The sequence below is a fragment of the Aquarana catesbeiana genome, linkage group LG01 (assembly GCF_042186555.1).
Source record: "Aquarana catesbeiana isolate 2022-GZ linkage group LG01, ASM4218655v1, whole genome shotgun sequence".
Classification (NCBI taxonomy): Eukaryota; Metazoa; Chordata; class Amphibia; order Anura; family Ranidae; genus Aquarana; species Aquarana catesbeiana.
Genome location: NC_133324.1, coordinates 21,454,844 through 21,476,592, shown reverse-complemented (window position 1 = coordinate 21,476,592; position 21,749 = coordinate 21,454,844). Strand labels below are relative to the sequence as shown.

The window sequence follows — 21,749 nt, the reverse complement described above, 5'->3', positions numbered from 1 at the left end:
ATATAGCTTTTTTTGTTTTGTTTATAGCGCAAAAAATAAAAACTGCAGAGGTGATCAAATACCACCAAAAGAAAGCTCTATTTGTGGGGGGGGGGGGGGAGGATGTCAATTTTGTTTGGGTACAATGTCGCACAACCACGCAATTGTCAGTTAAAGCGACGCAGTGCCGAATCGCAAAAAATGCTCTGGTCAGGAAGAGGGGTAAAATCTTCCGGGGCTGAAGTGGTTAAAAGGCAGCATTTAACAATTTGGGCTGCATTCACATCTGCGCTTTTTCCTGAACGCACGGCAAACCGCAGAGAAAACATGTGCTTTGTCACACATTTCAGGAAAGCGCAGTAAACGCACATCCATGCATTCACATGTTTGTGCTTCCAACCATGCGGCAACCCGCATGAAAAAAAAAAGTGTGCTTTGCTACGTGTTTTGGAAATGCACTGTAAACATGCATCGCGCTTGTGCCGCCATGATAGTATGCTGACCACGATGGGGGGTGGCAATATCATTCACATCTGCGCTTTTGCAAATGCGCGGCAACCCGCACATAAAAGGCGCGCTTTATCGTGAGTTTCAAGGATGTTCCTCAAGCCGGCAGCATCACCATAATGGCAACAAAGGGCAATGCGTGTTTCCGTATAGACAGGGCAAAGCGTTTTTTCTTCTTCTTTTTTCTGCGCGGGTTGCTGTGCGCTCGGAAATAAGCAACTGCAGTCCAAGACCCCTTTCACCCTGAGACAGTTTTCAGGCGTTTTAGCGCTAGAAATAGCGTCTGAAAACTGCTTCCCATTCATTACAATGAGTGCTTTCATCCCGGGGCGGTGCACTTCCGGGATGTAAGAAAAAGTCCTGCAAGCAGCATTTTTGGGGTGGTTTGTGAGCGTCGTATACACCGCACCTCCACCACCCCTGTCCATTGCAATGAATTGCCTGAAAAGCACTTCGGAAGCGCCGCAACACAGGAGATTTTAACCCCTTTTTTGGGGTCAAAAGCTCCCCCCCAAAAAGCGCCGCTTAAACGGCGGTAAAGCGCTGCTAAAACGTGCATTGCTTTTATCGTGAATGTGAAAGGGGTCTAATTGTTTATGACCCCCCCCCCCCCCAAATCACAGTTAGCAGACGCATGTTTTGCCACTCGACAAAACCTGCTACAATCGCACCCTGAAAAAACTTGTGACGATCCACGACCCCCCCAAAAAAAAAAGGGTTCTTGAGCTACTTTGGAGCATTTGTCATGTGTAGGGCTACCTATCCAAGTGAATCGCTGTCTTGTGCACATTTCAGACATCCCAACCTGCAAAAAATCATTTCAGGGAGGTGACGCTTCGCACCGGCGCCAACCCCCAGCCCCCATAAAATGCAGCCTTACCCATGCCAATTAAATGCAGCCTATCAGTGTCCATCCTTGCCACCTCATCAGTGCCTACCAGCGCAGCCCATCAGCGTCAATCAGTGTCCTTCAGTGCCCACCAGTGCAGCCCATCAGTGCCACCTCATAAGTGCCCACCAGTGCAACCCATCAGTGCCTACCAGTTCAGCCCATCAGTGCCATCTCATCAGTGCCCATTAGTGCCTACCAGTGCAGCCCATTAGTGCCTACCAGTGCAGCCCATTAGTGCCACCCCCATCAGTGCCTACCAGTGCAGCCCATAATTGCCACCTCATAAGTGCCCACCAGTGCAACCCATCAGTGCCTACCAGTTCAGCCCATCAGTGCCATCTCATCAGTGCCCATCAGTGCAACCCCATCAGTGCCTACCAGTGCAGCCCATTAGTGCCACCCCCTTCAGTGCCTACCAGTGCAGCCCATAAGTGCCACCTCATAAGTGCCCACCAGTGCAACCCATCAGTGCCTACCAGTTCAGCCCATCAGTGCCATCTCATCAGTACCCATCAGTGCAACCCCATTAGTGCCTACCAGTGCAGCCCATTAGTGCCTACCAGTGCAGCCCATCAGTGCCTTCTCATCAGTGCCCATCAGTGCAACCCATTAGTGCCACCCCCATCAGTGCCTACCAGTGCAGCCCATTAGTGCCTACCAGTGCAGCCCATTAGTGTGTACCAGTGCAGCCCATTAGTGCCACCCCCATCAGTGCCTTCCAGTGCAGCCCATAAGTGCCACCTCATAAGTGCCCACCAGTGCAACCCATCAGTGTCTACCAGTTCAGCCCATCAGTGCCATCTCATCAGTGCCCATCACTGCAGCCCATTAGTGCCACCCCCATAAGTGCCCACCAGTGCAACCCATCAGTGCCTACCAGTTCAGCCCATCAGTGCCATCTCATCAGTGCCTACCAGTGCAGCCCATCAGTTCCACTTTATCAGTGCCTACCAGTGCAGCCCATCAGTGCCACCTCATAAGTGCCCACCAGTGCAACCCATCAGTGCCTACCAGTTCAGCCCATCAGTGCCATCTCATCAGTACCCATCAGTGCAACCCCATTAGTGCCTACCAGTGCAGCCCATTAGTGCCTACCAGTGCAGCCCATCAGTGCCATCTCATCAGTGCCCATCAGTGCAACCCCATTAGTGCCTACCAGTGCAGCCCATTAGTGCCACCCCCATCAGTGCCTACCAGTGCAGCCCATAAGTGCCACCTCATAAGTGCCCACCAGTACAACCCATCAGTGCCTACCAGTTCAGCCCATCAGTGCCATCTCATCAGTGCCCATCACTGCAACCCCATCAGTGCCTACCAGTGCAGCCCATTAGTGCCACCCCCATAAGTGCCCACCAGTGCAACCCATCAGTGCCTACCAGTTCAGCCCATCAGTGCCTACCAGTGCAGCCCATCAGTTCCACTTTATCAGTGCCTACCAGTGCAGCCCATCAGTGCCACCTCATAAGTGCCCACCAATGCAGCCCATCAGTGCTTACCAGTTCAGCCCATCAGTACAACCCCATTAGTGCCCATCAGTACAACCCCATCAGTGCCTACCAGTGCAGCCCATCAGTGCCTACCAGTGCAGCCCATCAGTGCCTACCAGTGCAGCCCATCAGTTCCACTTCATCAGTGCCTACCAGTGCAGCCCATTAGTGCCTATCAGTGCCACCTCATTAGTGCCTACCAGTGCAGCCCATTAGTGCCTACCAGTGCAGCCCATTAGTGCCTACCAGTGCAGCCCATTAGTGCCACCACGTCAGTGCCTACCAGTGCAGCCCGTCAGTGCCTACCAGTGCAGCCCACCATGCCACCTCGTCAGTGTCTGTCAGTGCCCACCAGCGCAGCCTAAGTGTCCCGCTCCCGGCTGCGTCCCGCCCCCTCCCCTGGCCACAGACAGAGCAGCCCAAGCGGTACTGCATTCGGCCCTTCAGGCTGCTCTGTCTTCTGTCTGTGGCTGAGTGACAGGCCCAGATGGGAGATTGCTTGGCAATCGCGGGTGTCTGTGAGCCCGCAGCCAAATGCGGGAGACTTGGGATGTCTGCGCGTTTTTAACGTATGAAGACTGGCAAAAAACAATCGTGACAGGGAACGCGCATTTCTGGCACGCTCGGGTGTGAATGGAATGTGCTTGGGAGTTTTTTAGGCAGCAAAGATGACCAGAAAGGGGAGGTAAGGGTTAAACAGAACATTGAGCTTATCCGAGTCGCACAGGAATGGCTTCTTATCTGATGAGACCGGGCTGAAATCGCACCGGAGTGGCACCAAAGCTGTGCAGGAACCTTCTCCAAAGCCACACTGTGCCGGGCCGCAATAATTAGGACTGGCACCATTGAAAACAATGCGATTCCCCTTATCATTCCATTCAGAAGTCGCACACTTCCTCAGGTGTTTGTTTATGTTTTTGATGCATTTTTTTTGCCGCTGTTTCCATTCATTTCAATGAACGCGCGCACCAAAAATACAGCAAGCTTAAACTTTTAAAAACATAGTTGACCAGTGTAAAGGAATCAAAGGGATGCATTTTTTCTTTTGATAAACTGTTCGGTGTGAAGGGTCCTTAGATGTAGTCGTGGGCGGCCATGTTTGTTTGTTTACATGGAATCTCTGTTTAGTCCTGCATAGTAATTGCACCTTCTCTCCTAAGGTTAATAATATTGTATCTAATTATTATTATTTTATTAGGGTTTCTTCTTCCCTATCACTATATTGTGTCCCCCTGCAGAATCAGAGGGCTTTTCTCCTCAGTGACAGGCCAGCCACTCAGGCCATTGTACTCTGTGCTCTGTCACGTGACCATCCCTCCTTCATTCTCATCCCCAGGACCAAGCCTGAGGCTTCTCTGCGCGTGCGCACTACCCTCCGGCGCGTCTCACGCCTCGCTCTGGTTGCTGTTTCCGGATTGGCCGCCTTTCTCTACGGCGCTCCCCCTCCCTCCTTTTGATAGGTTGTTGTCGGGAGAGCTCTCCGAGTTCCCCATTCTCATTGGCTGTAGTAGGGTGCGGCGGCTGTTTCCCGCTGGGTGATTGGCTGGCTGGGGCAGCGCTGGCAGCGAGGCTTGGAAGTCGCTGTCACCGGCTGAGTGAGGTAAGCGTCGGTGGCCACAGCCCGAGAGGAAAGGAGCCGTGCCGGGATACCGAGACAGCCGGGGGAGGGGTGAGTGAGAGAGAAGGGTCACACATCCTCCACGTGTCTGTATGTAAAGGGGTATGAGCGCTGAGCTGTCATAGGATAACACTGACTGAGGGCTCTACATTACCACCTATAGACAGCCTCATAATCACCACACTCTGCTACTGGGACTGGCCAATCACCTCTAAGCAGACTGTAAGCCATGCAATATGATTGACCGTACACTCTGCACTATGATTGGCCGATCTCCTCTGTGCTGACCGTACACTCTGCACTATGATTGGCCGATCTCCTCTGTGCTGACCGTACACTCTGCACTATGATTGGCCGATCTCCTCTGTGCTGACCGTACACTCTACACTACGATTGGCTGATCTCCTCTGTGCTGACCGTACACTCTACACTACGATTGGCTGATCACCTCTGTGCTGACCGTACACTCTGCACTATGATTGGCCGATCACCTCTGTGTTGACCGTACACTCTGCACTATGATTGGCCGATCACCTCTGTGCTGACCATACACTCTGCACTACAATTGGCCGATCTCCTCTGTGCTGACCATACACTCTGCACTATGATTGGCCGATCACCTCTGTGCTGACCGTACACTCTGCACTATGATTGGCCGATCTCCTCTGTGCTGATCGTACACTCTGCACTACGATTGGCCGATCTCCTCTGTGCTGACCGTACACTCTGCACTACGATTGGCCGATCTCCTCTGTGCTGACCGTACACTCTGCACTATGATTGGCCGATCTCCTCTGTGCTGACCGTACACTCAGTAATATGATTGGCCGATCTCCTCTGTGCTGACCATACACTCAGTAATATGATTGTACGGTGTGTATAGAGGTGATCTGATTGGGGACATCATACAGAGGACGGGTCGGATCACTTCATAATGCACCACATTTCCCGGATCTCCATGGATTCCAGGATTGTTTGGAGAAAACTTTCTATATCCACAATGGAGGAGTTCTGTACAGATCACACAGCGCCGCCGGCTCTCCTCCCCTCCCCCCTCCTCCTCTGAATAAAGAGCATTTTGTTATTGATGGATAGGAGGGGTGACAGATATAGAACACGGGGGAGGGGTGTATACTGACAGACCGAATGTCCTGACTATACACTGCATAGTCCTCCTACAGCACACAGTGGTGATATCACTGCTACTTTTACAAGGTAATATCTGGCTTTACAAAGGAAGTGGTCCTTGTGGATATGGAACTAATCTATTTAAATGAGCATTTTTTTTTTTTTTTCCTTGTGTTCGGAGTTCCGCTTTGTTAAAGTAAATCCCTCCAGGCAATCTAAACTCCTATCAACCCCTCTTCTTCCAAAATAGACCTGTGCTTTTATTTATTTTAAAATGTATTTTTTTATTTTTTTAATTAAAACGCATCTTGTAAAAAAAAAACTGTATAAAAAAATTGTGTAGCATCGTGTCATTGGTAGGCCCGCTGGCTGAACCTGTAAAAAGCCGGCGCCTACGGATGATGTCACAGGAAAGTGTGGGACTGAGCGGTGGCAAAACAAAAAGAGGGTCTCAGCAGGATCCGCTGGGTTGGGTGAGGGTCTGAATTGTGCAGAAGTTTTACCCCCCCTCTGGTAAGGATGGGAGTGGGGATTCTGCTTGGAGCTGCGATTTATGTGTGAGTGCTTGTTTTGTGTGTTTTTTGTGTTTTTTTTTGTTTAAAATTAGATAAAAAAACAAACAAAAAAACAAGAAAACAAAAAAAATCAAAAAAAAAAAAAACAAACAAAAAAAAAAACCTTGTACCCCTTTTGTGGACAGAACATAGACTGTAATTCTGTTCATTAGAAAAGCTCTCCCCTTAGTTCAGTCCTTAGTAAGCCATGATAATAAAGGGGCTCAGAATCAGCAGCAATGCAAATTCCTCATCACTGAAGTCAGATCCGCACAGATCACATTGTAATATTTATTAGATGAATGCTGTAAAATGTCACCAACATCACAAAAAAACAACTCGATAAACAGGACCCTTCTCATTGATGGTAGCCAACTATCTGCAAATCTGATCCAATCCCCGCTTTCCTGTGTATATACATAAATATCATACAGCAAAATTGTGTAATTCATATATCAAAACGACATGAGAACAAAATGATAGAGCCCAGTATTCTAGTGATCCTCAGACTCTTCCCACCCGGGTGCAGACAGATCCCCGAGACAATGTTGCGATTAAAAGATGCAAACGGTTTACCAAGAATGAAGTAGCAAAATATTTCCAAACACTTGCAATTGAATGGAAACAATGTTGCAGTCAGGCTTTGTTCACACCAGTGCAATGCCATCTACATCTGATTTCCAGTGAAGATTTTGCAGTGTGACTTGGTGCGTTTTCTACTGCAACTTGTTTCTGCTGTAAAGCAGCAGGGATGAGTCTTTGGTTTACAAGGGGCTGACGGCCATCGGCGTCCTAACAACCATGAGTAAAAGACAGCATGGAAGTTGTCACCCCCCCCCCCCCCCCCAAATCACATCAGACCCTTCAGGTCTGGTAAGGCTTTTAAAGGGGACCCCACACCGAGGAAAAAAAAAAAAAAAAAATATATATATATATATATATATATTTTGGGGTACTAAGTAGCGCTGCTTTTTTTTTTTTTTTTTTATAAAATACTAACAAAAGAAGGTACTATAATTAATAAAAAAAAAATATATATATATATATATATATATATATATATATATATATATATATATATATATATATATATATATATATATATATATATATATATATATATATATATTATTTATTTATTTATTTTTGTTATTATTTTATAAAAAAACAAAAGGTACTATAATTAATAAACATAAATTCTATCTATGAGAGAGAGAGAAAATTTATATTATAGTACCTTTACTATATTACTATTATTATTATTACCTTTATTTTATTATTAAATATAAATACAGTGCCTTGAAAAGGTATTCGTACCCTTGAAATTCTCCACATTTTGTCATGTTACAACCAAAAACATAAATGTATTTTATTGGGATTTTATGTGATAGACCAACACAAAGTGGCACATAATTGTGAAGTGGAAGGAAAATGATAAATGGTTTTTACATGATTTTTTTTTTTTTTTTTTTACAAATATCTGAAAAGTGTGGGGTACATTTGTATTAAGCCCTCCTTTACTCTGATACCCCTAACTAAAATCTAGTGGAACCAATTGCCTTCAGAAGTCATCTAATAAGTAAATAGAGACCACCTGTGTCTAATTAATTTAATCTCAGTATAAATACAGCTGTTCTGTTCTGTGAAGCCTTCAGAGGTTTGTTAGAGAACCTTAGTGAACAAACAGCATCATGAAGGCCAAGGAACACACCAGACAGGTCAGGGATAAAGTTGTGGAGAAGTATAAATCAGGATGAGGTTATAAAAGAAATCTCCCAAGCTTTGAACATCTCACGGAGCTCTGTTCAATCCATCATCCAAAAATGGAAAAAGTATGGAACAACTGCAAACCTACCAAGACATGGCCGTCCACCTAAACTGACCGGCCGGGCAAGGAGAACATTCATTAGAGAAGAGCCAAGAGGTCCATGGTAACTCTGGAGGAGCTGCAGAGATCCACAGCTCAGGTGGGAGAATCTGTCCACAGGACAACTATTAGTCGTGTTCTCCACAAATCTGACCTTTATGGAAGAGTGACAAGAAGAAAGACATTGGTGAAAGAAAGTCATAAGAAGTCCTGTTTGCAGTTTGTGAGAAGCCATGTGGAGGACACAGCAAACATGTGGAAGAAGGTGATCTGGTCAGTTGAGACCAAAATTGAACATTTTTGGCCTAAAAGCAAAGCGCTATGTGTGGGGGAAAACTAACACTGCACATCACCCTGAACACACCATCCCCACCGTGAAACATGGTGGTGGCAGCATCATGTTGTGGGGATGATTTTCTTCAGCAGGGACAGGGAAGCTGGTCAGAGTTGATGGGAAGATGGATGGAGACAAATACAGGGCAATCTTAGAAGAAAACCTGTTAGAGTCTGCAAAAGACTTGAGACTGGGGCGAAGGTTCACCTTCCAGCAGAACAACGACCCTAAACATACAGCCAGAGCTACAATGGAATGGTTTAGATCAAAGCATATTCATGTGTTAGAATGGCCCAGTCACAGTCCAGACCTAAATCCAACTGAGATTCTGTGGCAAGACTTGAAAATTGCTGATCACAGACGCTCTCCATCCAATCTGACAGAGCTTGAGATATTCTGCAAAGAAGAATGGGCAAAAATGTCCTCTCTAGATGTGCAAAGCTGGTAGAGACATCCCCAAAAAGACTTGCAGCTGTAATTGCAGAGAAAGGAGGTTCTACAAAGTATTGACTCCGGGGGGCGCCCTACAAATGTACCCCACACTTTTCACATATTTATTTGTACAATTTTTTTATAAAAACCATTTATCATTTTCCTTTCACTTCACAATTATGTGCCACTTCGTGTTGGTCTATCACATAAAATCCCAATAAACTCCCATAATAATTTCCAATAACATAAATTAAATAAAATACATTTTACGTTTTTGGTTGTAACATGACAAAATCAAAAATGTCAAGGGGTATGAATACTTTTTCAAAGCTGTGTATTTATTTTTATCCCTGTGAGGAATCCCGTTGCATTTGTGACAACAGTCTAGTAAGTAAGCGTTGTCCTCCTAGGATCGGAAGTGCGTCGTTTTCTGAATCCCCAGGTGAACATAAAGGGGAGGGGGGAAAAAAAGCATAAAAAAAAAAAAAAGTGCAGCCACTCTCTCGAAGGCCTGGTAGGCTGCAATGTATTGGATTTTTGTTTTGTGTTGTCAGTATTAATAAGAGGGCAAATATCTACATCTGCCACTGGTAGAGCCATGCAATTATACTAGAGTGACCAAGTATTGCGATTTGTTGCTTGATCCCAGCCATGACTGGTCCTCCTTTTTGTAATGCACAGCGGTGGTCATGAATTGTGTTGTGTCCTTTCCAGCAGGCGCCGAGCTCTACCTCTAGGATGAGCGTGGAGGCCACGGGGAAGCCCTTAAAGGTGGGCACCCGGGTGGAGGTGATCGGGAAGGGCCATCGAGGAACTGTCGCCTTTGTAGGGGCCACCCTGTTTGCCACCGGAAAATGGGTCGGTGTGATTCTGGACGAAGCCAGAGGCAAGAACGACGGCACGGTGCAAGGCAGGAAGTACTTCACCTGCGAGGAGAACCACGGCATATTTGTCCGCCAATCACAGGTAAGCAGGGGCGGGTCCAGAGTCTGATCTCTGGGAGGGGCACTACCAAAATTTTTTGCGGGCAATTTTTCGGGGGCAATGGCTGGTGTTGGCGCTTCAATCATCACGGCACTGTGGTTAATATGGTGTCAGGATGATTGAAGCACATTATTTCTATTATTACTTCTCTGGAGAAGAGACGCTTGAGAGGGGATATGATTTCAATTTACAAATACTGTACTGGTGACCCCACAATAGGGATAAAACTTTTTCGCAGAAGAGAGTTTAATAAGACTCGTGGCCACTCATTACAATTAGAAGAAAAGAGGTTTAACCTTAAACTACGTAGAGGGTTCTTTACTGTAAGAGCGGCAAGGATGTGGAATTCCCTTCCACAGGCGGTGGTCTCAGCGGGGAGCATTGATAGCTTCAAGAAACTATTAGATAATCACCTGAATGACCGCAACATACAGGGATATGTAATGAAATACTGACACATAATCACACACATAGGTTGGACTTGATGGACTTGTGTCTTTTTTCAACCTCACCTACTATGTAACATTGTAATATAAAATGAAATAGTTCAACTCACCATAATGCAGAATCAGTGGGAGCCCTGAGTGTGTCACCTGCCTTCAGATGGGGCTTGTCACTTGCTACGTCACCTGTAATCAGATGCAGATTGTCACTGCCAGTGACCGTGTCCCTGTTGTCCCAGACTGAGGGCGGGCAGTGAGAGATGATGTCATCACTCTGCCGCCCACGCCAGCACAGTAATGGCAGTCTTCTTTTAGATGCAGAAATGCGCTGATGCAGGGGGGCAGTGAGAGACAGTGGTGTCTCCAGCTTTCATATTTAGGGGGGGCACATGGGGGGACAGGGACAAAGTAGGGGGGCCAACTATAAAATGCAAATACACACACACACTCGCACTGTCTTGAAAAATTATTGGTGGTTGCAGCCAGGTGGAGGGGGGGGAGACAGGGTTAATGCAGACAGGGTGGATGCAGTCCGGTGGAGGGGAGGACAGGGTTAATGCAGACAGGGTGGATGCAGTCCGGTGGAGGGGAGGACAGGGATAATGCAGACAGGGTGGATGCAGCCCGGTGGAGGGGAGGACAGGGTGGATGCAGCCCGGTGGAGGGGAGGACAGGGTGGATGCAGCCCGGTGGAGGGGAGGACAGGGTTAATGCAGACAGGGTGGATGCAGCCCGGTGGAGGGGAGGACAGGGTGGATGCAGACAGGGTGGATGCAGCCCGGTGGAGGGGAGGACAGGGTGGATGCAGACAGGGTGGATGCAGTCCGGTGGAGGGGAGGACAGGGTGGATGCAGCCCGGTGAAGGGGAGGACAGGGTTGATGCAGACAGGGTGGATGCAGCCCGGTGGAGGGGAGGACAGGGTTAATGCAGACAGGGTGGATGCAGCCCGGTGGAGGGGAGGACAGGGTTAATGCAGACAGGGTGGATGCAGCCCGGTGGAGGGGAGGACAGGGTGGATGCAGCCCGGTGGAGGGGAGGACAGGGTGGATGCAGCCCGGTGGAGGGGAGGACAGGGTGGATGCAGCCCGGTGGAGGGGAGGACAGGGTTAATGCAGACAGGGTGGATGCAGCCCGGTGGAGCGGAGGACAGGGTTAATGCAGACAGGGTGGATGCAGCCCGGTGGAGGGGAGGACAGGGTGGATGCAGACAGGGTGGATGCAGACAGGGTGGATGCAGACAGGGTGGATGCAGACAGGGTGGATGGGAGGACAGGGTTGATGCAGACAGGGTGGATGCAGCCCGGTGAAGGGGAGGACAGGGTTGATGCAGACAGGGTGGATGCAGCCCGGTGAAGGGGAGGACAGGGTGGATGCAGCCCGGTGAAGGGGAGGACAGGGTTGATGCAGCCCGGTGAAGGGGAGGACAGGGTTGATGCAGACAGGGTGGATGCAGCCCGGTGAAGGGGAGGACAGGGTTGATGCAGACAGGGTGGATGCAGCCCGGTGAAGGGGAGGACAGGGTTGATGCAGACAGGGTGGATGCAGCCCGGTGAAGGGGAGGACAGGGTTGATGCAGACAGGGTGGATGCAGCCCGGTGAAGGGGAGGACAGGGTTGATGCAGACAGGGTGGATGCAGCCCGGTGAAGGGGAGGACAGGGTTGATGCAGACAGGGTGGATGCAGCCCGGTGAAGGGGAGGACAGGGTTGATGCAGACAGGGTGGATGCAGCCCGGTGAAGGGGAGGACAGGGTTGATGCAGACAGGGTGGATGCAGCCCGGTGAAGGGGAGGACAGGGTTGATGCAGCCCGGTGAAGGGGAGGACAGGGTTGATGCAGACAGGGTGGATGCAGCCCGGTGAAGGGGAGGACAGGGTTGATGCAGACAGGGTGGATGCAGCCCGGTGGAGGGGAGGACAGGGTTGATGCAGACAGGGTGGATGCAGCCCGGTGGAGGGGAGGACAGGGTTAATGCAGACAGGGTTAATGCAGACAGGGTTAATGCAGACAGGGTTAATGCAGACAGGGTTAATGCAGACAGGGTTAATGCAGACAGGGTTAATGCAGACAGGGTGGATGCAGCCCGGTGGAGGGGAGGACAGGGTTAATGCAGACAGGGTGGATGCAGCCCGGTGGAGCGGAGGACAGGGTTAATGCAGACAGGGTGGATGCAGCCCGGTGGAGCGGAGGACAGGGTTAATGCAGACAGGGTGGATGCAGCCCGGTGGAGCGGAGGACAGGGTTAATGCAGACAGGGTGGATGCAGCCCGGTGGAGGGGAGGACAGGGTGGGAGCAGCCAGTGATAAAGTCCTGTACCTCTATGGAAGCCTGCTTCCCCGCCCCCACTCACCCCCCACCTGGAGGGTAAGTTCTTACCTTGGATATATAGTAAAATCACTGGAACTTTCTCTCTGGCTCTCTCCACCTGACAGGCTCATGGTTCCTCTTCCCCTCTCCCCTCCTCCCGCTCGGCATGTTGGGGGCTGCAGTGCACTCTCAGGGAATCGTCTTGGGCCTGCTGGTATCCGGGACTACATGTCCCATAATCCTCTATTGTTGCTTTCCCAGCTGCTCGGCTCAAGGAGGAGAAGGAGTGGTGAAAATTCCCCTCAGCTGCTGCTCTGCCTGTGTCCCTTCACAGAGCCTGTTAGCAATGGCTGATGGGGGTCGGCATCAGCACAGCCTGCTCATTTCGGGGGGCTGGGGCAATTGACCCGTTGCCCCCCCCCCCCCCCCCCCCCCCCCCCCCTGGATCTGCCCCTGCAAGTAAGAGGGATCCCATTCACAGGCTGCTGTGTACCCCTAACATTCTGCACAGCTAGATGACTGGGGCTGGACACACTTTCCTTGCTTCTCAGTTTGGAAGGAGTAGGGAAAAGGGTACAACTCGCTGATAGGGTTTTTTTTTTATTTTATTTTTGACATTGGCCTTTCATTGGGGAGATTCTCCTTTTTTATTTCCTGTCGGCTCAACAGGAAGTAAGAGGATATCATTCCAAACTGAGGATAGTCCCCTCTTAGGCCCCATTCACACCTCACCATTTTGGAGCTTGAAGCTCCAAAATGCCGAAGGAGGAAAAAATTAGATTATTCTCACACATCTCCTCCACTACAAGTCACCTGAAGCTAAACGCCTGAAGATCATAAAAGTTCTGGAACTTTTTTTGTTGCTGAAATCAGGCAGATTTGAGCGTTTTTTGGCATGTTTTTTATCCTCATAGAAATGAATGGAAATGCGCTATGTGGGTGTTTTTTTGTGTGCACATTCATGCGTTTTTTTTGGACATATTTGCGCGATTTTCTGCTGAAATTAAAAAAGTTAAAAATAAAATTGCTATAATATATGAATAAATGTAAAATACACAAATAACACAAATTATCATATACAAATCTTATAAAATAAATATATGATAATTAACCTGTAAAATTAACCTTTTAATATCATTAATAATTAAACAAAAATACTATAATAACTATTTTCTGTTAGATATTTTTTCTTCTTAATATTTACTCTACTCTAATCTACTCGGATAGCTCCGCTCGGGACTACGAGTGGAGCCGAAAGTAAACGAGAGCCGCCGGAAAGAGCCGAGGACCTGCTCTGTGTACTTCGGCGCCGGCGGCGCCATTTTCAAATCGCGGTCCGCGATTTTGAAGCCCTGGAAGCAGGGACAGTGGATCCCAGGCTGCACTGGGGCAAGGCTGCACTGGGGCAAGGCTGCACTGGGGCAAGGCTGCACTGGGGCAAGGCTGCACTGGGGCAAGGCTGCACTGGGGCAAGGCTGCACTGACATGGCTGCACTGGGGCAAGGCTGCACTGGGGCAAGGCTGCACTGGGGCAAGGCTGCACTGGGGCAAGGCTGCACTGGGGCAAGGCTGCACTGGGGCAAGGCTGCACTGGGGCAGGCTGCACTGACAAGGCTGCACTGACAAGGCTGCACTGACAAGGCTGCACTGACAAGGCTGCACTGGGGCAAGGCTGCACTGGGGCAAGGCTGCACTGGGGCAAGGCTGCACTGGGGCAAGGCTGCACTGGGGCAAGGCTGCACTGGGGCAAGGCTGCACTGGGGCAAGGCTGCACTGGGGCAAGGCTGCACTGGGGCAAGGCTGCACTGACATGGCTGCACTGGGGCAAGGCTGCACTGGGGCAAGGCTGCACTGGGGCAAGGCTGCACTGGGGCAAGGCTGCACTGGGGCAGGCTGCACTGACAAGGCTGCACTGGGGCAAGGCTGCACTGGGGCAAGGCTGCACTGGGGCAAGGCTGCACTGGGGCAAGGCTGCACTGGGGCAAGGCTGCACTGGGGCAAGGCTGCACTGGGGCAAGGCTGCACTGACATGGCTGCACTGGGGCAAGGCTGCACTGGGGCAAGGCTGCACTGGGGCAAGGCTGCACTGGGGCAAGGCTGCACTGGGGCAAGGCTGCACTGGGGCAAGGCTGCACTGACATGGCTGCACTGACATGGCTGCACTGAGAAGGCTGCAATGATGGGCATTTAAATGTAAGTTTTTTTCCCTTCAACTTCCCTCCTAAAAGTTTTTTTTCCTTAAAATGCCCTCCTAAATTGGGGTGCATGTTATACGCCGGTGCGTGTTATACGCCGATAAATACGGTATCAATACATTTTTAGAGTTAATTTAAGGGTTAATTTTTTTTTTTGGGGGGGGGGGGGGTTAATTTTTTTATTTAGTATTTGTTTATTGACTTTATGATTTTTATTTGTATATTTATTCATGTAATAGTAGCACCCTAACAATAAATTAAATAAGTAACCCCAACTCCTAAACCTAACCTTATGTCTAACCCCTCACCCTAATGAAATAAAATAATAATAAATTACTAATAGTAAAAAATAAATAAAAACTAAAGGAAAAGCTGAAATACTTAGCAGCAGATGATAGTTTTCTCCTATTGACTAATAAAAAAAACGGCAAAGCTCAAAAACTCTGTTTAAAAACGCACAAGTCGCACATAAAAACACCCCAAAATTGCTCAGGTGTGAATGCAGCCCCTAGGTAGTTTCCACTAGGAAAAGTGTCCGCACTGGAAGATCTCCCCTCCACTCCTGTTCTGCTGGAATCTCCAAACATTTGGAAGTTCTCTACCTTTTAATTTCCAGTGACAATGGTGATCGGGACAATGACGATCCCCCAACATTCATACAAGCAGCATTTGAGAGTTGCATATATTTGCAACTGTATCTGATGTGTCGCTGCACCTTTTTTAAAGAGGAAGTAAAACGCTGTTTTTTTATTTTTATGTTTTTTTTGTTTTTATTCTTTTCCTGACCGGCAAATTAAAGTTATAATGTGTTGGTATGCATTGCTTACCTATAGGTACGAACAATCGATGGAAGTTTACTTCCACTTTAAGGAGGATTTGGTTACCTTCAGGCTTACCTGCCCTACTACTGTGTAATGCCCCAGGATGGGGGCTCTGCTATACAGAGGGGCCTTGACAGGGTAGTGTGGCTACGACATATCTTTGCAAATATAAGCAACAAACGCCTGTTTCTACTCTTTCAAAGCAGTTTTGTGTGGGGTTTTTTTTTTTTATTTTTTATTTTTTTGCACACATGCTTAAAAAAAAGGCCTGAATATATTTTCTGAAAGCGGACACCTTAGAGAATAAAGTAGTGGCATGATTAATAATACTAATAGTTTTTTTTGTTTAATTTTTTACGCTTGACTCATGACATCTCAATTTTGTGTTTTCTATGATGGAAGGCATACTTCATTTGATGTGAGTCTCAGGGCTTCAGCCACGAATGTTTTGATTGTGGAACAACCTCTCTCTCTTTCCTGCGCTGAATCTGGACCACCAATTGGCTCTTGGCACTTAGAAGGGCCAGATTTCTGCCCACACTTTATTTTTGAGACCATCTATTATTATTTATTTATTTTTTTTTATTCCAGATGGACCATGCAAGGTTCACACGCTTTTTGTTTCATCGTCTTTAGTTGACTCAAGCTGACCATCATCTAAGCTTATGGCCTTCGGATCATGTACCACCCTTTCCCATAAAGATGCTTCTCTACTAGATCTGAGCATATGGCTTGGTCTTTTTTTGACATCAAGCATCTTTTCCAGTTCTGGATGGTTCTCTACTAGATCTGAGCATACGGCTTGGTCTTTTTTTGACATCAAGCATCTTTTCCAGTTCTGGATGGTTCTCTACTAGATCTGAGCATACGGCTTGGTCTTTTTTTGACATCAAGCATCTTTTCCAGTTCTGTGAGGCTACCATCTGGGCTTTTTTTTCTTTCTAAGCTCTACCAGGCAGATCTTCTGGGGTCTCATCGGGTCTCATCTGATCGCAGCTTGTGGCATGGGTCCTTCAGGCGTTTTGGGTCCTTCAGTTGAGTTGAGTCTTTTAGTTGCAAGTCCCTTTTTATTGTCATGTTGCCCGCCCTTTGTCAGACTTCTTCTTTTAGACCATCCCGATAGTGTAAAAATTCCTATAGTGGAAGACTAAGAACAAGGATCCTTGTACTCACTATAAAATGCTTTACTTTGAGTCCGTTGAGGGGTCCACGAATTCTGTAAAATTCTTAGATGGTCTGGTTATACTGCCACCTACAAGGGAGATAGACACAGGAACACTGGCAACAGGATAACCTTGCCCTCGACCATCCAAAAGTTGTGTGACAAAACCGTCCCACACTCCGCTTGAGTGTTTCCGTCAGTATAGAGCTTCCTCCAGTCTGAACATAGATATCGGATATTATAGCCGCATATCGCAACCAAGAACTAGGCAGGACTCGTTTGGCTGAAAAACTGGAACTCCTTTATTTGAAAACTCAAAGAATTTATCCTACACACTCAGGTGAGGCTGATCACATTACTATGTGCAAACGCAACTGTATACAGAAATATAATTGACACTATAAACATTAAGTTAATTAAACTAACCACCTGGACAGTCAGGGATCTCATTCCAGGTCAGACTTGCCGACATCGAGTTCATAAAGTACAATACACATTATTACAAGTGTAAGCACATCCCCCTAGCAGACAATAGGTGAGTTAATTAGCACAGTTAACAATCCAAACCGTGATCTCCCCCCTCCTAGTAGACAACACACTATATAGCAGGAGACCTACTTGCAATTATGGCAGGGACACCCAATGGTTTGAGCTGATTACATTAAACTCTACAGTCATTGCTGATTTGAGGCATAGAGGCCCCAAATATGGATATGAACCTCCAGATCCCACAGTCTGTGTGTGTTTTATGGAGAGATATGAACTTGTATCAAAAACAAAACCACACCACAGATCTCCCAGGCACACCCCTTTCCAAAGAGTATTGTTCCCTTAAGTGCCAGGGCCCGTACTCAGTGGGTAAGAGGCTTGCTCGCAGTCCTCTCCAAAAGCCCCCGTCCCGGCTAGGTCTGTCCACAAGTTGTACCAAGAGCAACAAAAATCAAGGGAAGGGACTTGTGTCCCTCAATGGACTGCAAGGAAAGGGTTTTATCGGAAGTACAGAAGTCCTTCCGTTATCTTTGTTTTAAAATTTGCCCCATTTTAAATGCCGCTAAAATTCTTATGATTCGGGTACAAAACCCTGCAAAGCAAAGTCCCTTTATAAATAAATGTATTTATTTTTCTATGCAAAGGTAAAAAGGCTGTTTCATAGCACTAGCTGCACATTCCGTTTTTGTGCATGAGCTTTAGGAGGTGTGCTTTGCTGTGTGTGTGTGTGTGTGTGTGTTTTTTTGTTTTTTGTTTTTGAGGCATTGTCCTCCCACCCCTCCTTTTTGGAAGTTTTTATTGTTTGTTTTTTTTTGGTTAACTGACATCCTATGAAGTTTGACGCGCATCCCTTTGATCAGCAGATGAATGAAACAGTAAGGACCCTTTTAAGACGGGGCGGAAGCCGTCAAGCAGATCTCTCTGCTCAGTGGGGGATCTCTCTTCTCGGTGGGGGGGATCTCTCTTCGGTCGGTGTGGGGGCATCTCTCTGTGGTCGGTGTGGGGGCATCTCTCTGTGGTCGGTGTGGGGGGGATCTCTCTGTGGTCGGTGTGGGGGCATCTCTCTGTGGTCGGTGTGGGGGGGATCTCTCTGTGGTCGGTGGGGGGGGGGGATCTCTCTGTGGTCGTGGGGGGGGGGGATCTCTCTGTGGTCGGTGGGGGGGGGATCTCTCTGTGGTCGGTGGGGGGGGGGGGATCTCTCTGTGGTCGGTGTGGGGGCATCTCTCTGTGGTCGGTGTGGGGGCATCTCTCTGTGGTCGGTGGGGGGGGGGATCTCTCTGTGGTCGGTGGGGGGGGGATCTCTCTGTGGTCGGTGGGGGGGGATCTCTCTTCTCGGTGGGGGGGATCTCTCTGTGGTCGGTGGGGGGGGATCTCTCTGTGGTCGGTGGGGGGGGATCTCTCTGTGGTCGGTGGGGGGGGGGATCTCTCTGTGGTCGGTGGGGGATCTCTCTGTGGTCGGTGGGGGGGGATCTCTCTGTGGTCGGTGGGGGGGGGATCTCTCTGTGGTCGGTGGGGAGGGGGATCTCTCTGTGGTCGGTGGGGGGGGGATCTCTCTGTGGTCGGTGGGGAGGGGGATCTCTCTGTGGTCGGTGGGGGGGGATCTCTCTGTGGTCGGTGGGGGGGGGGATCTCTCTGTGGTCGGTGGGGGGGGGATCTCTCTGTGGTCGTGGGGGGGGGGATCTCTCTGTGGTCGGTGGGGGATCTCTCTGCTGATCCCCGCTGAGCAGGCAGATGACGCTATACAGAGCGGACATGGACACAGCCCGCTCTCCTCCTATAGGGTGGTCGGATGAAAACGGACTGCATGTCCCATTGTTATCCGATCCGGCGGATGGATGGCGAACGTATACCCATCTGTGTGTTTTTTAGCGGATCAGATGCTGGGCGGGTGTCATTGGATACCTATCCGCTGACATCCGCCCCATAGAGATCAATGGGCGGTCCGATTTGGGTCCGCCTGAAAAAAACGGACAGCGTGAAAGGGGCCTAAATATAAAATGAGCATTGTTACGTTTGTATCTCTCTGGTATCTGAACAGTGTTTATAAACAATGTTAACTTTGTATCTCCCTCCTATCTGAACAATGTTTATTAAAGTGGAGTTCCGCCAAATTGTTTCCTTTTTTAAATTCAGCAGCTACAAATAATGCAGCTGCTGACTTTTAGGGGTGCAACGGATCGTCATCGATCCGTGATCCGATCCGCGGAGGTTGATCCGTACGGGACACCCGCGATCCGCGGAGCTCTCTGTGGCCTTGGCCATAGGAAAGGCCGCGGCTTTGGCCTAGCTCCGGAGCGGCGTCCATCTTGGTACACCCGGCGGCCGTTTAGCACGTGATCGCTCCGTCATGTCATGACGCCGGTTCCTCTCTCTCCCCTCTGTGTACTGATCTGTACAGTGGAGTGGAGAGATCGAATGGCAGCAGTGCCAATACTCTGCAATGCCCTGCCAATATACCCTGCCAATATACCCTGCCAATACTCTGCCAATAGGGAGATTGTGGATATTACATTGGGGGAGATCTTTTTTTTTTTTTGATCCGAAAATGATCCGAACCGTGACTCCTGATCCGAGGAACCATCCGAACCATGAGTTTTTTGATCCGTTGCACCCCTACTGACTTTTAAACTATGGACATTTTACCTGTCCAGGGAGCCCGCGATTTCGGCACCCGAAGCCAATCTGTCCCTCGGTTCTCGGGTGGAGGCGCCGCCATCTTCGGTAAAGGAATCGGGAAGTGAAGCCTTACGGCTTCACAGCCTGGTTCCCTACGGCTCATGCGCGATCCCACTGGTCCCTGCTGTCTTCTGGGACCTGTGTGTCTCCCAGAAGACAGCGGGGGGGGGGGGGAGAGGGATGGAGGAGGCGCCGGCCATGGCGCCTGTGATGTCGGCTCCCAAAGCCAATCTATCCCTTGGCTCTTGGGTGGAGGCGCCGCCATCTTCGGTAAGGGAATCAGGAAGTGAAGCCTTGTAGCTTCACATCCTGGTTCCCTTTGGCACATGCATGATCCCACTGGTCCCTGCTGTCTTCTGGGACCTGTGTGTCTAGCAGAAGACAGCGCGGGATATGGAGCAGGCGCCGGCATGGCGTAGATATCCGTAGATATCCACGGATACTGCGGTGATCTATGCCTGGAAGTGGGAGCAAGTATCTGGATTAGACAGGTATCTGCTCCCCCGCCCTACCCCCCCCCCCCCAAATGTGACACCGGTGGGGGGGGGGGGGGGATTCCGAAAAGCGGAAGTTCCATTTTTGGGTGCAACTCCGCTTTAAGTTACTTTGTATCTGTCTATTTCCTGTCTAAAAAAAAAATGTTGCTTTGCATCTCTCCTATCTAAAAAAAAAATGTTGCTTTGCATCTCTCCTATCTGGTACCTGGACAGTGCTTATAAACACTGTGTCAGATGGTCTGTATTTACACAGCAGCTCCTGGCTGTCATTTTTGTCAGGAATTGGTTGTAAGGGTGAAAAGGGTGGTAGGTCAGAGGAAAAGGGAGTACTAAAACTCCTTACCTACTTTTAAAGTGTGTGTGTTTTTTGTTTTGTAGCACATTCTGGGCCCGTAACTGGTTAATAGTGGAATGACTTCAGTCAAATAATAGCGCAGGTTGGAAGGTGGGTGGGGAACGAGGAGACTCTCTTGATCAAATAGTTTTGCTGGCTGAAGTATTTGGTGTTTCGGGTCACACGGAAGCAGCAGCGGTGTAAATTATGCCTTTTTATTTACTCGGCTCTATTGTGTGGCTGTGCCGGGGGAAGTCGCCCTGACCTCCCTGTGCTGATTGGACCATGATGACAGAATTGGCTTTGTCGTCTTCTGCTGCAGATTGTCAGCCTTCTATTGTCTGAAAAAAAATATCTGTGTGTGTGTGTGTATGTGTATATATATATATATATATATCTCTATATCTATCATCAGCAGCAATACATATAGTGCAAATGAAATGTGTATTCAGAGACGCTTTTTCAATAAAGAACAACAAATGTTCAAATAATTTATTCATTATTTTCCTCAAAATTCTACAAACAATACCCCATAATGACAACATGAAAGAAGTTTTGTTCAAAGTCTTTGCAAATTTTATTAAAAATTGTAAACAAAAATCCCATGTACAGAAGTATTCACAGTCTTTGCTCAATACTTTGTTGAAGCACCTTTGGCACCAATTACAGCCTCAAGTCTTTTTGAGTAAGATGCTACAAGCTTGACGCATCTATTTTTGAGCAGTTTCTCCCATTCTTCTTTGGCAGGACCCTCTCAAGCTCCATCAGGTTGGATGGGGAGCGTTGGTGCACAGCCATTTTCAGATCTCTCCAATCGGGTTCAAGGTCTGAACTCTGGCTGGGCCACTCAAGGACATATCAGAGTTGTCCCGTAGCCACTCCTTTGTTAGCTGTGTGTTTAGGGTTGTTGTCCTGTTGAAAGATGAACTTTCACCCTAGTCTGAGGTCCAAAGCGCTCTGGAGCAGGTTTTTTCATCAAGGATATCTCTGTACATTGCTTGCATTCATCTTTCCGTCGATCCTGGACTAGTCTCCCTGTTGCT

The 21,749-nt window shown here is 48.5% G+C and overlaps 1 protein-coding gene across 1 annotated transcript in view; it reads left to right on the top strand.

The window, feature by feature from the left end:
* The window catches only part of DCTN1 (dynactin subunit 1), a gene marked incomplete in the record, with an annotated part of 191,365 nt that overhangs the window by 31,214 nt on the left and 138,402 nt on the right, over positions 1 to 21,749 (top strand). Inside the window, 1 exon segment of the mRNA XM_073618867.1 lies at positions 9,513 to 9,764. Within this exon segment, the coding sequence (XP_073474968.1) occupies positions 9,513 to 9,764 (252 nt within the window).